A 13,956-nucleotide genomic window follows, 5' to 3' on the forward strand; every position below is an offset into this window, starting at 1 on the left:
TCACGTTAGCACTCCCTAATTGGATTAAAAATGGCTTGTTATTGGGAGAAAAATGACTGAGAAAACTATCATGATTATTGCCTCTCAACAATGTTGGCTCCCGGAGCTGAAGAGGTGAAATAATTGCCTTTGCAGCAGAAAATGTCAGAATCAGATGATGCATCAACCCATAGTCTACAGCTGGGATGATTTGGACTGAAATCAACTAATTAAACATGATTTAAATCTAAGCTAGTTGCATATAATAGGAACGGCCTCATAAAAGCTAAATATTGTATATATTTGGAGTAACAGATGCAATATATGAATACAGTCATGAATGTGAGAGCATGCATAAACAGAAATGAAACTGACAAATAAATCAGACATCCACTGGGCTTTGGTTTGTGCACCACCAAGAGCATCTATTAACAGAATATAAATGTTTGACGTCAGAGAGTTGACAGAGTCTCATTCATACTGACACTCTGGCTAAATTACACATAAGAGCTCTGATAACATCATCATTAAATATTGATTTTTTTTAAGGCTGCGCAAAGCAGAAACAAATCCATGCATATTCAAGTATTTGGAGCAGACATGCTGGGGTGAACGGCTACAAAGTGACTTCTGGAGAGGAAAAGATGGACAGAAGAGAGGAAGAGGAAGAAGAGCTGAAGAGCGAGGGAGGAATAAAAGTGAGGCAAGAGTTAAAGCATTGGGGGAGCAGAAAGAGATTTAAGGCTGAGGCTCAGAGCAGATGTTAGCATTGATGATGATGGATGTAGGTTGTTGAGATGCAGAGTTGTTATCATGAGAGGCACTCGTGGTCTTCTCTCTGCGCACTTTCCCCCAGATGTCACATTCTGGGTGTGATGTGTGTGCGCGTGTTTGTCACACAGAAACACTGAGTTACAGCTGGTATGATGAATGCATAAATTACACTTAGTCTTTTTTTTTTAAATAGGTGCAAATTGTGAATTGGGGTTTTCAAAAGCATTCACCCAAACACAAAGTAGTGGTTCATTGTATATTGTACAGGAAACCCAATTTGTGTTTTGGTTTGGATTTGAACTGGGTCAGTCTAACGCATATTTGATTTGTACCATTCAGTCGTAGCTCTGTTTGTGTTGCTGTTGTCCTGCTGGAATGTGATCATTCAGCCTCAGTCTCAAGTCTTTGGCAGCCTCTGACAGGTTTTCATACAAAATATTTTTGTACTTACATCAACCCACCCTCCTATCAACTCTGATGAGCTTCCATGTTGTTGCTAAAAAATACATCCCACAGCATAATGTGGCCTCCACCATGGTGTGTTCAGGCAGATATATTGCATTTGAAATCTGTTTTTTTTTTTGTTTGACAATAGCACCTACTTCCACGTATTTACTGCGCCTCCTACAAGGGCGGTGGCATAAATAACTTTTAATGACTTACATTCAACAATACCATCTTGCTATACTTCCATAAAGGTCACATTTGGGAAGTATATGAATAAACAATGCCACATCAACAGATTCTCCTACCTGGGTGTTGTAGCTCTGCTTCTTGCCCAGTCTGTCTGTTTAGGTGACTTGCCCAGTGTCGGGAGGTTTGCATTGTACCATATTCTGTCCATTTTCAGATGATGGATTATAAATACAGATGGGTTATATTACAGATGGGTTATATTGTCAGTACTTTGAGAAATGCATAAAAATAAGAATATTGATTTGTTCCCTAATTATATTTTAAACTTCTCCACAGCTGTGACCTGTCTGCTGAGCTCCTTGGTCTTCACGATGCTGTTAGTGCTATGATGTTCTCCAGCAAACATCTCAGGCCTTCACAGAATGCATTTATGCTGCAATTGAATTACGCTCAAGTGGAATGTTTGCTTTGGATTTTATTTAGGGTTTCAGAATAAAGGGGGTTGAATACATATAACCCATGCTTTTTAGATTATTATTATTTTTTATTTAACAAGCATGTTTCCATTCCCTTTTACAGCTATGCTGCACTTTGTGTCGGTCTGTCTCATAAAATAATCATGAACTATAATAGACTTAGTGGCTGTAATCAAACAAAATGCCAAAAAGCCAACTGGGTGTGAACATTTTTGCATGCTGCCATTTTTTGGTGCTACTTATTAATAGAAATTTCATTTATAGTGCAAACTAACACGCTACTAAACGGCAGCAATGGAATACAACAAAGAGGAGTTTAGAGACTGATTGCAACAGATGAGGCTAATGAATAACTATCCTTTGTGCTCTTAGGTGCAGACTTCATGAAAAGCAACTTCCTCTAATGGCTCAAATTGGATTGCTCTGAGGATTTTTCTACCTTTATCTCCCACAGGAGAGAGGTTACATTCCACTGTGTAAAACCCTGCATTGCTAGGTTACCCTTTGCATCCCTGCAATCATCTCTAAAAGACAGAAATAAAAATACAAATAGCACACATGTACTCGTAAAAGCACATATAAGCAGCAGGTGGTCTGTGTCTGAATGTTGAGTATGTTGAGTGGTGGTAGCCTGCCTTACATTATAACTAACCAGATAAAAGGTGCTGGACAGAAACATGCTAGTAATTGATTGCTAATTAGTATTTTAGTTGTCCTCCATTGTGTCCTGACAGAGCTTTGCCTCAGGGTTATCTATTCACTAACAGGTCCTGTGACGTCACAGCAGGGAATACCAGTCTGTTCTGAGTGAATCAGTCTGTAATGAGACAAGCTCGTGTTATTCTATGTGAATATTTTATTTTATTTTGTAGCAAGCAGTATCACATTCGAAAGCTGTCAGCAGAAACTAACTTAAACCTCATCCAAACTCATTCAAAAATTTTATATTTTCAAATGTAAATATAAGAAAAGTTGAAATATATAAAGGTAACTTAATTTAAAATTGAACACATTAGATTAATTAAACACAATCTTATGTTTTCAAGCCTTTTTTTCTGTTTATTGTGATGATTTTCCGCTTACAACAAATAAAAACTCAGCTTAATTTCTTAGAAGGTTTTTACATAACATCAGATCAATAAAATGTTTTTTAACGCAGACATGTGGGCTTAAGGCTGCACTGTGGAATAGTTAGTAGCACTGCTGCCTTGCAGCAAGAACATCCTGGGTTCAAATCCTACACTCTTTCAGCAAGTCGCTTGCATGCTCCCTTTGTGGGTGTCTCTCCAGGTACTCTGACTTCCTCTCACATTCAGAAACATGACTGTGAGGTTAGTCTCTAAATTGTAGATGTGAATGTGTCTAGATGGTTGCTTACCCTGTGTCTCTCTGTGTTGTCCTGTGATGACTGGACTTCCTGTCCAGCATGTTCCTGCTGGAGATACACAAGAGAGTCCTGTGACTCTGCAGTGATGATCCATGGATGGATGGACAGGAAGACTTAATGAAAAGAATGCTAAATAGCTTCTGAAAGATTGTTATTATTAAAACTAGAATACTTCTAACAAGCCTAGCAAGCCTCAGTGGAACACGTTTTCTGTTTTACTGAATATGACTGTATATATCTGCTGTGTTGCAGCAGATTGCCTTGCAAAATAATGTATACCTTTTGAAACTTTTTTCCATATTTTTGATGTCATATCAAACTTCAATGTCTTTTAGTTGGATTTTATGCAATGGGTCAACTCAAGCAGAGTATATTGTAAAATATCAGGAAATATTACATGTTTTTCAACATTTTTGAGAAATTTAAATATTAAAAGTGTGCCGTTCATTTGTATTTTTCCCCACCTGAGGCAATATTTTGCAGAAAGTCACACAAATCGTTTTGCAGCCTCTACTTTTTTCCCCACTGTTGCCCTTTATTTAACACCCTGTTCCACATGCCTGCTGTATCCCCTAGCTAGTTTGTGGCAAACTGGTAAAAGGACGTCTTATGTTTGTTTTTTCAGCATTCACTCTATTCTTTCCCACGTGCCACAGAGCTGAGATTTAGGGAGTAATAATAATTATCCCAGCTGAGCAGTGGATCCCTGCAGCTCCTCCAATGTTACCAGATGCCTCTTTGTTGCTTCTCTGATGAATCCTCTCCTTGCTCAGCCTGTCAGTTTAGGTGGATGGCCGTATGTTAGTAGGTTTGCACCTGTTTCATACTTTTTCTATTTTTGAGGATGGATTAAAAAGTGTTGTAGGAAACGTTTACAGCTAGTGTTTTATATCGTTACTGTGATTTAAATCGCTTTACACCTTTCATGGTGTGTTCCTTGATCTTCCCCATGCTGTTTGTTTAATAACTGCTTCACAAAATAGTTGTATTTATACTAATAATAAATTACATATTAAATTATACACAAATTATCTCTAATTTTTTTTTACAAATGACTTCTGAGGAGAACTGATTTAGTTGGATTTTATTTCATTACACCAGCATAAAAGGGTTTAAATATAAAAGCTATTGAATTGCAAATTTAGAAAAAAAAAATTTAATCATGCATTTATTTGTGTGTAAGTTTATCCCATATCATTTATTTAAAATACATTAGAGTTTGCTGTTATAATGTGACAAAATGTGAAAATATTCAAGGGGTATGAGAACTTATGGTATCAGCCGTTTCCACTGCTACAACCACATCTCTCTCCCTCTCTCATCAGTGCATGAGAAATTGCCTAATGAGGAATGGGTCGCACATTTCCACAAACTCATTAACCCGCGAGCGAGTGAGACTAATTGCAGCGTTTGGGTAATGTGATTTCACATCTGTTACTGCAGCCCAGGACACAGCAGTCGGCATGGGGCCGGATCTGCTGGGCTGAGTCGGAACCTAGAACTAGATTCCCCAGATCTGCAGAGACAACCAAACACAGAGAGCCGGGCCAACAGTGCATCAGCTTCAGTCTGGATCGGGCAGTCAGAGCAGAGCCGGGGTTTGAGTGTTCAGTCAGCTGTCGGACTGTATCTTGTAAGTGCATGCTTGTTCTGGGTAGGTGGCCGTTCTGGTTCCGTTCTAGAAAAATAAAATGCAATTAGAGAAATAAGCGATGGAGGTAGCACAGAAAGCTTCAGCAAAGAGGACACGATAAATAAATTAAGATGATATAAATTAGTTTTTTCCATTAAGTTTCGGATACGGTTTGAACTGTACCTTCAATTAACGCTGAAATTAAATGAGCATAAAAAGTTACTTGAGCTGAAGATGATGTGAAACATGTTTTTGTAGCCTCGCAATTCTCGGGTTTTGAACTAAGCAGATAGAAAATAATGGAAAAATACATATTTATTCACGTAAGATTAAAAGTTTATGCAATATCACAGAAACAACGTATTTCTCATGGTGTCACACATAAAAACAAATAAATCAATATTTATGGTTATGACTTGTCTTAGTATATTCTTAATATTTGAGCAAATTACTACAAAACACTGTATGTTAATAGAAAAGGTGGGCACCAACTGCTTAATTTGGAAAAAGTAACACTACTTTCGTTAATTATGATTAATCCTTTGTTTAACCTCCCTGCATTGTTACAGAAACTCCAATTATAAGTTTACAGGCAGCGAGGCTGCTGATGGTAATGCCATATCTCATCAATTACCATCCCGTGACCATAAATTGGCCTCAGCGCTGCGGCGACGATATGAGGTTAACACGCTGATTAATTTGAGCTGCTGTGATTTTCAGGCTCAAGTTGACACTTATGCTCTTTGACACAGAAAGTGAGGTCCGCCCGCTTCTCATAATGGAGTAAAAATTTTATTTACCTCATTCAGGCCTGCTCCCGAGTCTCATCAGGATCGTTTGAAATTAAAAGCAAGAACGGGTAAGATGTTTTCTTATTTAAAATGTACTTAAAGATAAAAAAAACCCCCCCAAAAAACATTGAATATCACATGATCATACAGAAGTAGACTTTTATATTTTTTATCAGAGTATTTTTTGTTTGTTTTCACTGTTTTCAGACTATTCATAAACACGGCAGGACTGGTAGGTTAATATATTAGAAAAATGAGACTTATTTTAAGTAATTTGAAAAACCGAAGATGATTTTAAATCCACAGACCTGTCAGTGACTTATATTATATATCCATACTGTATGTATGGATATATAATTTTTTCACTATTTTATTGACTATTTATTTATCTTTTAAATCTGTCAATAACATGCCCGTCTTTTTCACAAAATAGTAACCGGAACTTTTGCTTTTGCTTTATGATAATTTTAAACAATTGATAAAAATTAATTATTCCAGAACCTCACCTCAGCTATGAGGGAAATGTTACTATAAAAGAATTAACATCATTAACCCGTGAATCGCAAATACATTTTGAATTATATTTTTGATGTATGTTTATCCACTCTGCTCACTTAATTTACACCAATGGTGAATTTTAGCGTGACTCTGTCTGTAATCCTAATGTCGTCATTTCCTGCTGGCTCTTTAATTCAAAATAACCTTCATCAATGGTTAACTCTACTCTAGGCGAACCTAATTGCATTATTGAAATCACCAACCAATATTTTATTTTCACTAAAATGAGCCATTTATAAATATAAATCTAGAACTTGCTCCCAAGTAGGATCCCATATGAAGCTGCACGGAAAGCTTTAACGAGTTTTATTTTGTCGTTTCGCAGCTCTCGCAAATATACGAAAACAATTCTGTTACAATGGACTGAGCCAGTGTTGCCAGTTGCATGTTGCTCGCACAAGATCTGGATTTAAATGTACAAATCATATTCCTTGTGAATCATAGCGTATTCTTAGAACCGTGGGGATGTTTACCCACAGTCCATTCAATATCCTCAGTAGGGTGACCGTCACGGTTAAAAGCAATGACCGTCACATCAGAGCCCAGACATCTTTACCGCCGCTATGAGCCACTACGAGACCAGTCATCCTTCATAACTGCTTTAACCCTGTCAGCTCATAAACACTGTCAAAAAAAAAAGCGTCTCTAGGTCTCTGAGCGATGACCTCAGACTGCACAATCATCTGTGAGAGCAGCTTTTTGGCTTCCCGGTGCCAACTGGAAACCAGCACGCACAGCATGATGCTGCCACGTGTTAATGATGTTAAATTGAACAGAGTCGCACATCCTCCTTGTTTCGACATTCTTGAAAAGTACTTTTATTCGTTTTGTTCATTTTTTTAAACTGGTACAAACCCGTCGATATGGTGCAATCCGATGTAAGATCAAACATTTAAGAAATGTGTCAAGTAATAATAGCACATACAATAAGTTAAAACATGTCACAAAAAGACCAGCGTGTACAGCAAGAATGTTTTATCTACACAAAACATCCTAAAACAGAGTATAGGCCAACTGAGAGGTCATCGTTTTGTTCACACCGTTATGTTTCGCTAATTTGATTTGATCCCGACACTGGTGTCGGTGTGAGTGGGGGCCCCTTTCTCCCTTCATCAAAAGGCCAAATTCCCCCACACAGAGGACGCCTGAGACGCAGCTCAAAAGGCTCTCCGTGGAAGTGGGGTCCGACTGATTTATAATACCTGTTTGACAAAACACAACATCACCTGGATACATTAAAGTGTGCGTAGAGACACACTCAGTGGAAACGTAAACACAAGGATTGTTTGGCTCTCGTTAATTAAGACCTATATTCTAGTGATCATACAATAGCATTTATCGTTAAGTGTTGATAAAGTCCTTTTGCAATAACAAGATGAACTCAAAACTCATTTTTTCCCGATCTTGTCCATTTGTCTTGTTCGTCTCCGTCCTGTTTCCTCATTTCTAAGTAGCAGGAGTAAAAACAGAAGAAAGGCGCAGGGCGGATCTGGGACAAGAAGCCGGGAGGAGCAGGATGAGGTGAGCTGAAAAGTCACTAAGTGAAACTCATTGACACTGTGTGCTCCAGCGCTTTGCGCCTAAGTGACGCGATGCTTGTCCCTCTCCACATATCACTGTCCGGGGAGCTACACAGCTGCGGGGAGCCCGATACGTTCGTGGGGCCGGAGAGGGACGCCGACATTCCAGGGAAAGGCGACTGGTAGAGGTGGGACTGCAAGCCGGAGCCGTTGGAGGACAGGCCGTTAGAGAGGCCCATTGAGTTTGGCGGCGGACCGGGACCCAGGCTGCACTGCGAGAGGGACTGCGCCATGCCCGGCTGACGACCCAGGGCCGGCGGGAGCTGCAACTGGGAGACCCCGGGCATCCCGGTGGCCCAGCGCGAGTCGTTGGCGTGAAACGAGCACAGGCTGTTCTCCATTGCGGCCGCTGCGGAGAACTGCGGCAGGCCAGGCGTCGGGAGCAGCGTCCCTGGGGCGCGGAACACGTTGGTGGTCTTCTTTCTTTTCTTCCACTTAGCGCGTCTGTTCTGGAACCAAACCTGGACAACAGAGAAATAAAATGTGGACAGTTAAAGACACTGAGAAAATAAGAGACAGAGAGGGAGAGAAAAAAAACATGACCTAGAAGAAAGAATTGCTTCCGGTTCCTCGATCGAGGTGGTAGTTTGGATTCAAACTGAAAATAAGATCATTTCAAGTGATACATCAAATTGTTTTAAGTGTTATCAAATCTATAAAGAGTTAATTTAGGATACATGCTATTGACTGATATGTTTATGAATTCTCAACGGGGGACTTCATGATTCTGATTAACAAAGAAATATAATAATAATTGTCGCCCCGCTGATTACTAATCCGTTGCTATTAATGAAAAAAGGATCTATCTATCTATCTATCTATCTATCTATCTATCTATCTATCTATCTATCTATCTATCTATCTATCTATCTATCTATCTATCTAGTGAATGCATTAGCTGAAAATTGTGACTTGAAAGGCACTTAATCTGCATGTAAAGGCTGTATTACAATGACAATAATTCAATTAAATTTGCACTGTTGTGGCTAATCCGTGCAGATTATCCAGAATCCCAATTAATACAAAGTAAAATTCCATACATTTAATTTAATTTCTAATGGCAATGATTTTTCAGAAAGATATTTTTTGTTTCGTATTTTTTTTATTTAAAAAAAAAAAAGTTTTTAAAAGTTACACTCTAAACACACATGGCTGACTTAACTTTACAAAATCAACTAAAGAGAAAACAACAAAACAGAAAATATTCCCATCTCCCACAGACCCGCTCGGCAAAGCTTTTCAGAAAGAAATGAACGCGCACCAGGCGCCGAGCTTTTTAAAGATTTCATCATCTTCGCGTGTGATTAATGCGCGCGCAGGGCCGCGAGTCGATGCCACCGTATTAAAAAGTGAAATCTCGCTCTCATTCCGCTCAGCCAGCCGTGAAACGTCGCCCAAACCCATTACACTCGAGGGGGGAAAGAAAATGCAATTTCTCATTCCATTAAAAAAAAAGTACAATATATTCTCGAGAGTCCCTATTAAGACGTCGCTGATGGAGCATTTTAAAGGAGAGGCTGTGCAAAGGCATGCAGGTGGGGACCAGCACGCCCACTTAGGGTCCCCACCTGCACGGTCAGCACTAATGTTTACCAACAAAAGCCGAGATGCAAAGACAATCTGCGCAGCGTGGAATAAAGAATTGATTGTAAAGGTGACTAATGATTATTCTGCTTTTATTGCTTTCAGAGGAATAATTTACATGGATTTCACATCAGTGGTTAATAATCCATTCAGTGTTATAAATAAAACTGAAATTAGCTGGTAATGGGTTTGCTTTCTTGTTGCCTGGTTTATGTTCTAGGATGCCAGCTTTAAAATAAGCATTGTATGCGTTATTGAATTTAAACCGCTCTCCAGCTTAAATATGTTGGGTTTTTTTTATGGGGATATTTTGGTTAAAAGAATTAAATTTATTAATCGCAATATAAATGTAAACCGAAAATCCATAAAGTATAATCACGAAATAAAGATGTCAATTGTTTGCTAAAATTGTGGTTCGTAAAGGATCAAACCAGGAAAACAAAAAATATTTTACATTTTATTAATAAAATAACTTGCTTGATTACTTAAGGGCATTTCACAAATTTCATAGCATCATGCTTCACGACTGTAAAAGTAAGATGAACGATTCTGACTGCAGTTAAGGGCTGATTTCACGCTTATCTGTAGATGAAGAGTACTTCAGCACCTTGGACAGAGCATTTGGAAATTTAGGTGCGCTTTGTTCTTACAATTGACGCCTGTCACTAAATTTTTGTTAAAGTGGAACCACATGTTGGTATTTTTTTAGTCATCATTTTTTTTTTGACTTTCGCTAAAAATGAAACGATGGTTCCTATTAATGCCGGATATCGCATGGTCCACAAACCTGAAATAGAAAATATTACTCTCTTCATATGAACACACCTTTAGCTTCATATGCAAGAGGCTCCAAGGCGCACATTTAGTTTAGTACTTCTTACATTTTAAAAATATACATTACGATTCCAAAGAAATTCTTCAAAATTTCTTCAATATTTATAAAATAAAAAAAAAAAAACTAAAAATGTATCCGACAAGCCTCCCAGGTGTGATTAAAACTGAATTTCAAACAATCTCAGAGAACCGCAAGCCCGCCCGGCATCAGCGTCTGAAAGCAGCAGGTCTATAACTTGATCGCGTACCTGAACTCTGGACTCAGTGAGGCCGATCCTTAGCGCCAGCTCCTCCCTCATAAAGATATCGGGGTAATGGGTCTTGGCGAAACTGCGCTCCAGCTCGTTGAGTTGCGCCGGGGTGAAGCGCGTCCTGTGCCGCTTCTGTTTCTGCTGGCTGGCGGACTGACCGGAGCTCTGCTGTGGCTGCTGCTGCTGCTGCTGTTGCTGCTTCTCCTGCTCCTGTTTCCCGTTCACCGGCATGCCAGCAGAGTTGGACCCCACGGTGGTGATATCTTCCCCCGGCAGGAGAGTGGTTCCCTCTACGGAGTCCGAACCAGGGGCCATGTCTCCCGGATGCCCCTGGTCCGGAACCCCACCCCCCAGTCGGCACTTGAGAGCTTCTCTATGCCCGAGGAGCTCCGCAGCATCCTTCATCCCTGAGAGGATGATAAGGAGGAGGATTTTCAGTCCACGAAAATGTCTTACTTCTTGGTATATTAAGTAGAATGACAAGCAAAATGCATGCACTGTGTGAATTAAAGATACATTTCAAAACTAATGAATAAATACAACAAAAACGGACATTTCTTAACTTTTAGAATCAGCTAATAAATCACAAAAATTAAATTACTGATACAAAATGAACTTCACTATCTAACGCATCAACACCAAATAAGAAGTAGAAATCTTACACTGGAGTTTCGGGCCGGAGTTTAGTGATGATAACTCACCGAGCCGAGCATCCAGGAGGTCGGCGTGAGAGAGCATCGCGTATCGCTCCAGGGCGAAAGGCGCTCCGAAAAAAATCCCGTAACTTTGGGGCAATTTAAAAAAGTATATCGTCTAAATGAACGAAAATTCAGTTTGTGGTTAAAAAAGGAGGTCCCTTGCATTATAATGTCCTTTAGAGCGACGGGGAGGCGCTTATTAGTTGAAAGAAGCCGTGAGCTTCCTCGTATAGGAGCCAATCAGAGCGGGAGCTTGAAAATGTCACCGATGTGATTCCCCTCCTCCTCTTCTTTTTTTTTCCACTAGTTTTTTTTTTAACACACTTGCACGCTGAGATGCAGGCACAGACCACAGAATTAGTACATTTCAATCTTCTGCCGTTTCATCCTCTGATTTATTAGCTTTTCCTGCAGAAATTATTCAATATTTAACATCTTAATGTGTTTAATCTCATATGGAAACCTGCGCAAAATGCTGGAGATGCACAGATGGAAGAGCTGGCTTTTATTCTGCTGGAGCATAGTGACGCTTGACCAGTTTGGAAGACAAAATACAGAATAATCATAGATAGGAACATTTCGGATTAAAAGAGCTGGGTCATTGATTATTTATAAACTGGGGTTTATATATATATATATATATATATATATATATATATATATATATATATATATATATATATATATATACACACACACACACACAAACAATAGAAATTTAATTTAAGCTCAGCCCGTGGCAAATATTTTTGACCACTGCTTGGCGAATTTTTTTATTTATTTATTTATTTATTTTTAACCAAAATAACTAACTAAATAAATAAATTAAGAAATAATTAAGCTTTTAAACACCCCCCATTACCCATTGGAGTCCAACTTCCCTCCCTCGTCCTTGGACCACAAACAAAACAAATATAGCTCCCATTTCCCCCCGTGGCAGGTGATTTGTGGAGACAAATCGAGGAAATAAATAAATAAACGAGAACAGATGGATTTAAGCTCCGTTAGTGATCGGCCGCTTTAACTCCCATCGACTTTTTTATCAACTCGGGTTCAATTAAAGGTATTTAGGCCTGCTTGCTTCAAACAAAATCAGACGTGCAGGCGCCTAAACGGCCGTGCCCCTTTAGCAGAAGTCCATGAGTAGGTCTATTATACAATTAACAAGACAGTCATCGATCTGCGCTCCGGTCTCTCTGCTTCAGACTGCGGTGGTTGTTTTAGAAACGGCTTCTGGCAGATGTCGGGGGGGCAGATTGGTGAATAGACCACCGCCTGGGACTAAATAGTTTTTTTTTTTTTGCAGCCGAACAAAGGAGGCGTCCGAGCGAGAATCCACATGCAGGCAGCTCTCATCTTTTTTCTTTTTGCTCCTCGGGGCGCAGGGAAGTATAAGCCCATACGCGTGGAACAGCGTGAAAACTTAAGGAAATGGGTTGGCGCATGGGTCCACTGAGATGGAGGAGCGGCTGATGAGCTCCCGGAGGTTCAGGAGAAGCAATCAGAAGCAGCAGCAGCAGCAGAACAGGCTCGATTTCATTTGATCCACACGTAGCAGACCAGGTGGAAAGAGAGAGGAGAGCGGAACTCCTCAGGTTGTGGAGGGCCAGAGGCAGGGGGACATGGTCAGTATGCTTTGGACGACGCTTAATATGCAGGATAAGGAGGACTGATGTGGGAGTGGATGTGTAAAAATCTACCATAACGACTCAGCTGTAGTAAGGAAATGGATATTAATTGATGGAGATAGACCAAGATCAATTACAATTTGTTTTTTCATTTTTATAAGGGAATTCTGTATAATCAGAGTTCACTTTGTTTATTTTTGAAACGTCACATTTGTATTATCACACAATTATAAAATAGTATCTTATTTTAAATAATAATTGTCACTATGCTGTAGTCATATAATATAATATAATATAATATAATATAATATAATATAATATATCAAAATCAGGAGAAATGAAATAATGAACAAATCCAATTTTTTTTAGAATGACATTAACCCGTTACTTCTAGTTAAATAAATAAAAAACAAAACAAAAATAGCCGGTAGAGTGAACATCAGCGTGTCCGATCCTCAGACTGTAATATATAAGCTGTTATAAGAGGAACCCCCCTAAAATGGGTCTATGTCTCACTCAGCCTCCCTAACTGGACCACATCAATCTTCCCCAGTAAAAACACGCTCACGAACGATCCTCTCGGGTTAATGCGGCGCATCTGAGTGCAGAACGGCTGTTTACACGCGAGGAGACGCTTTTAATGGAAGCGCACCAAAAGGAAAAAAAAAAAAAAAGAAGCCCAAAACAAATGCAATTTTGTAGAGCAATTTCAGAGATCAGGAATTCCGTGTCTACCTTTTTTTTTTTTTTTTTTAACAATCACTCTGCGTTAAATCCATTGCTCATACGGGCCTTTGCAGGCTAAAACAAACGTAGTTTGCAAGGATCAGTTTTTTTCCACCACAACCAAATTGCAACATGCGGGCAATTTGGTTGCCCGCATGTTGCCAACAAACAGGCAAGCTGCTTGTTTCTTCTGCTCGGGGTCCATCGCGTCGCCTCGCAGACACCTGCATTCACTCAGTTATACAAATCTAAAGGGAAAATCGATTTTCCATCTGCAGGGACGGGACGCGGAGCAAATCATACAGAGTTTTTTTTTTTTTTTAGTGCAGGTGATTTGACAGTCAGAGGAATAAGAAAGCAGAGCAGTGACTGCGGCTGGATCTAAACACAGACAGTTGAAGCCCATAAAGAGGCTTTCCTC

At 39.5% G+C, this 13,956-nt stretch overlaps 1 protein-coding gene across 2 annotated transcripts; it reads right to left on the bottom strand.

The window, feature by feature from the left end:
* Nucleotides 1-7,024: 7,024 nt before the first annotated feature.
* Nucleotides 7,025-11,358, bottom strand: LOC116730436 (homeobox protein orthopedia B-like). 2 transcript variants are annotated; one of them, XM_032579680.1, is made up of 3 exons: nucleotides 11,146-11,358; nucleotides 10,481-10,890; nucleotides 7,025-8,275 (listed from the first exon to the last, which is right to left on the bottom strand). In XM_032579680.1, the coding sequence occupies exons 1-3, from the start codon at nucleotides 11,219-11,221 to the stop codon at nucleotides 7,772-7,774; spliced, it is 990 nt and encodes a 329-aa protein (XP_032435571.1). In that variant the 5' UTR covers nucleotides 11,222-11,358; the 3' UTR covers nucleotides 7,025-7,771. The 2 variants fall into 2 exon arrangements, with proteins under 2 accessions (XP_032435571.1, XP_032435572.1); XM_032579681.1 differs by having other exon boundaries at nucleotides 11,185-11,357.
* Between the last annotated feature and the right edge of the window lie 2,598 nt (nucleotides 11,359-13,956).

This window comes from Xiphophorus hellerii, chromosome 12 (genome assembly GCF_003331165.1).
Source record: "Xiphophorus hellerii strain 12219 chromosome 12, Xiphophorus_hellerii-4.1, whole genome shotgun sequence".
In the NCBI taxonomy this organism is placed as follows: Eukaryota; Metazoa; Chordata; class Actinopteri; order Cyprinodontiformes; family Poeciliidae; genus Xiphophorus; species Xiphophorus hellerii.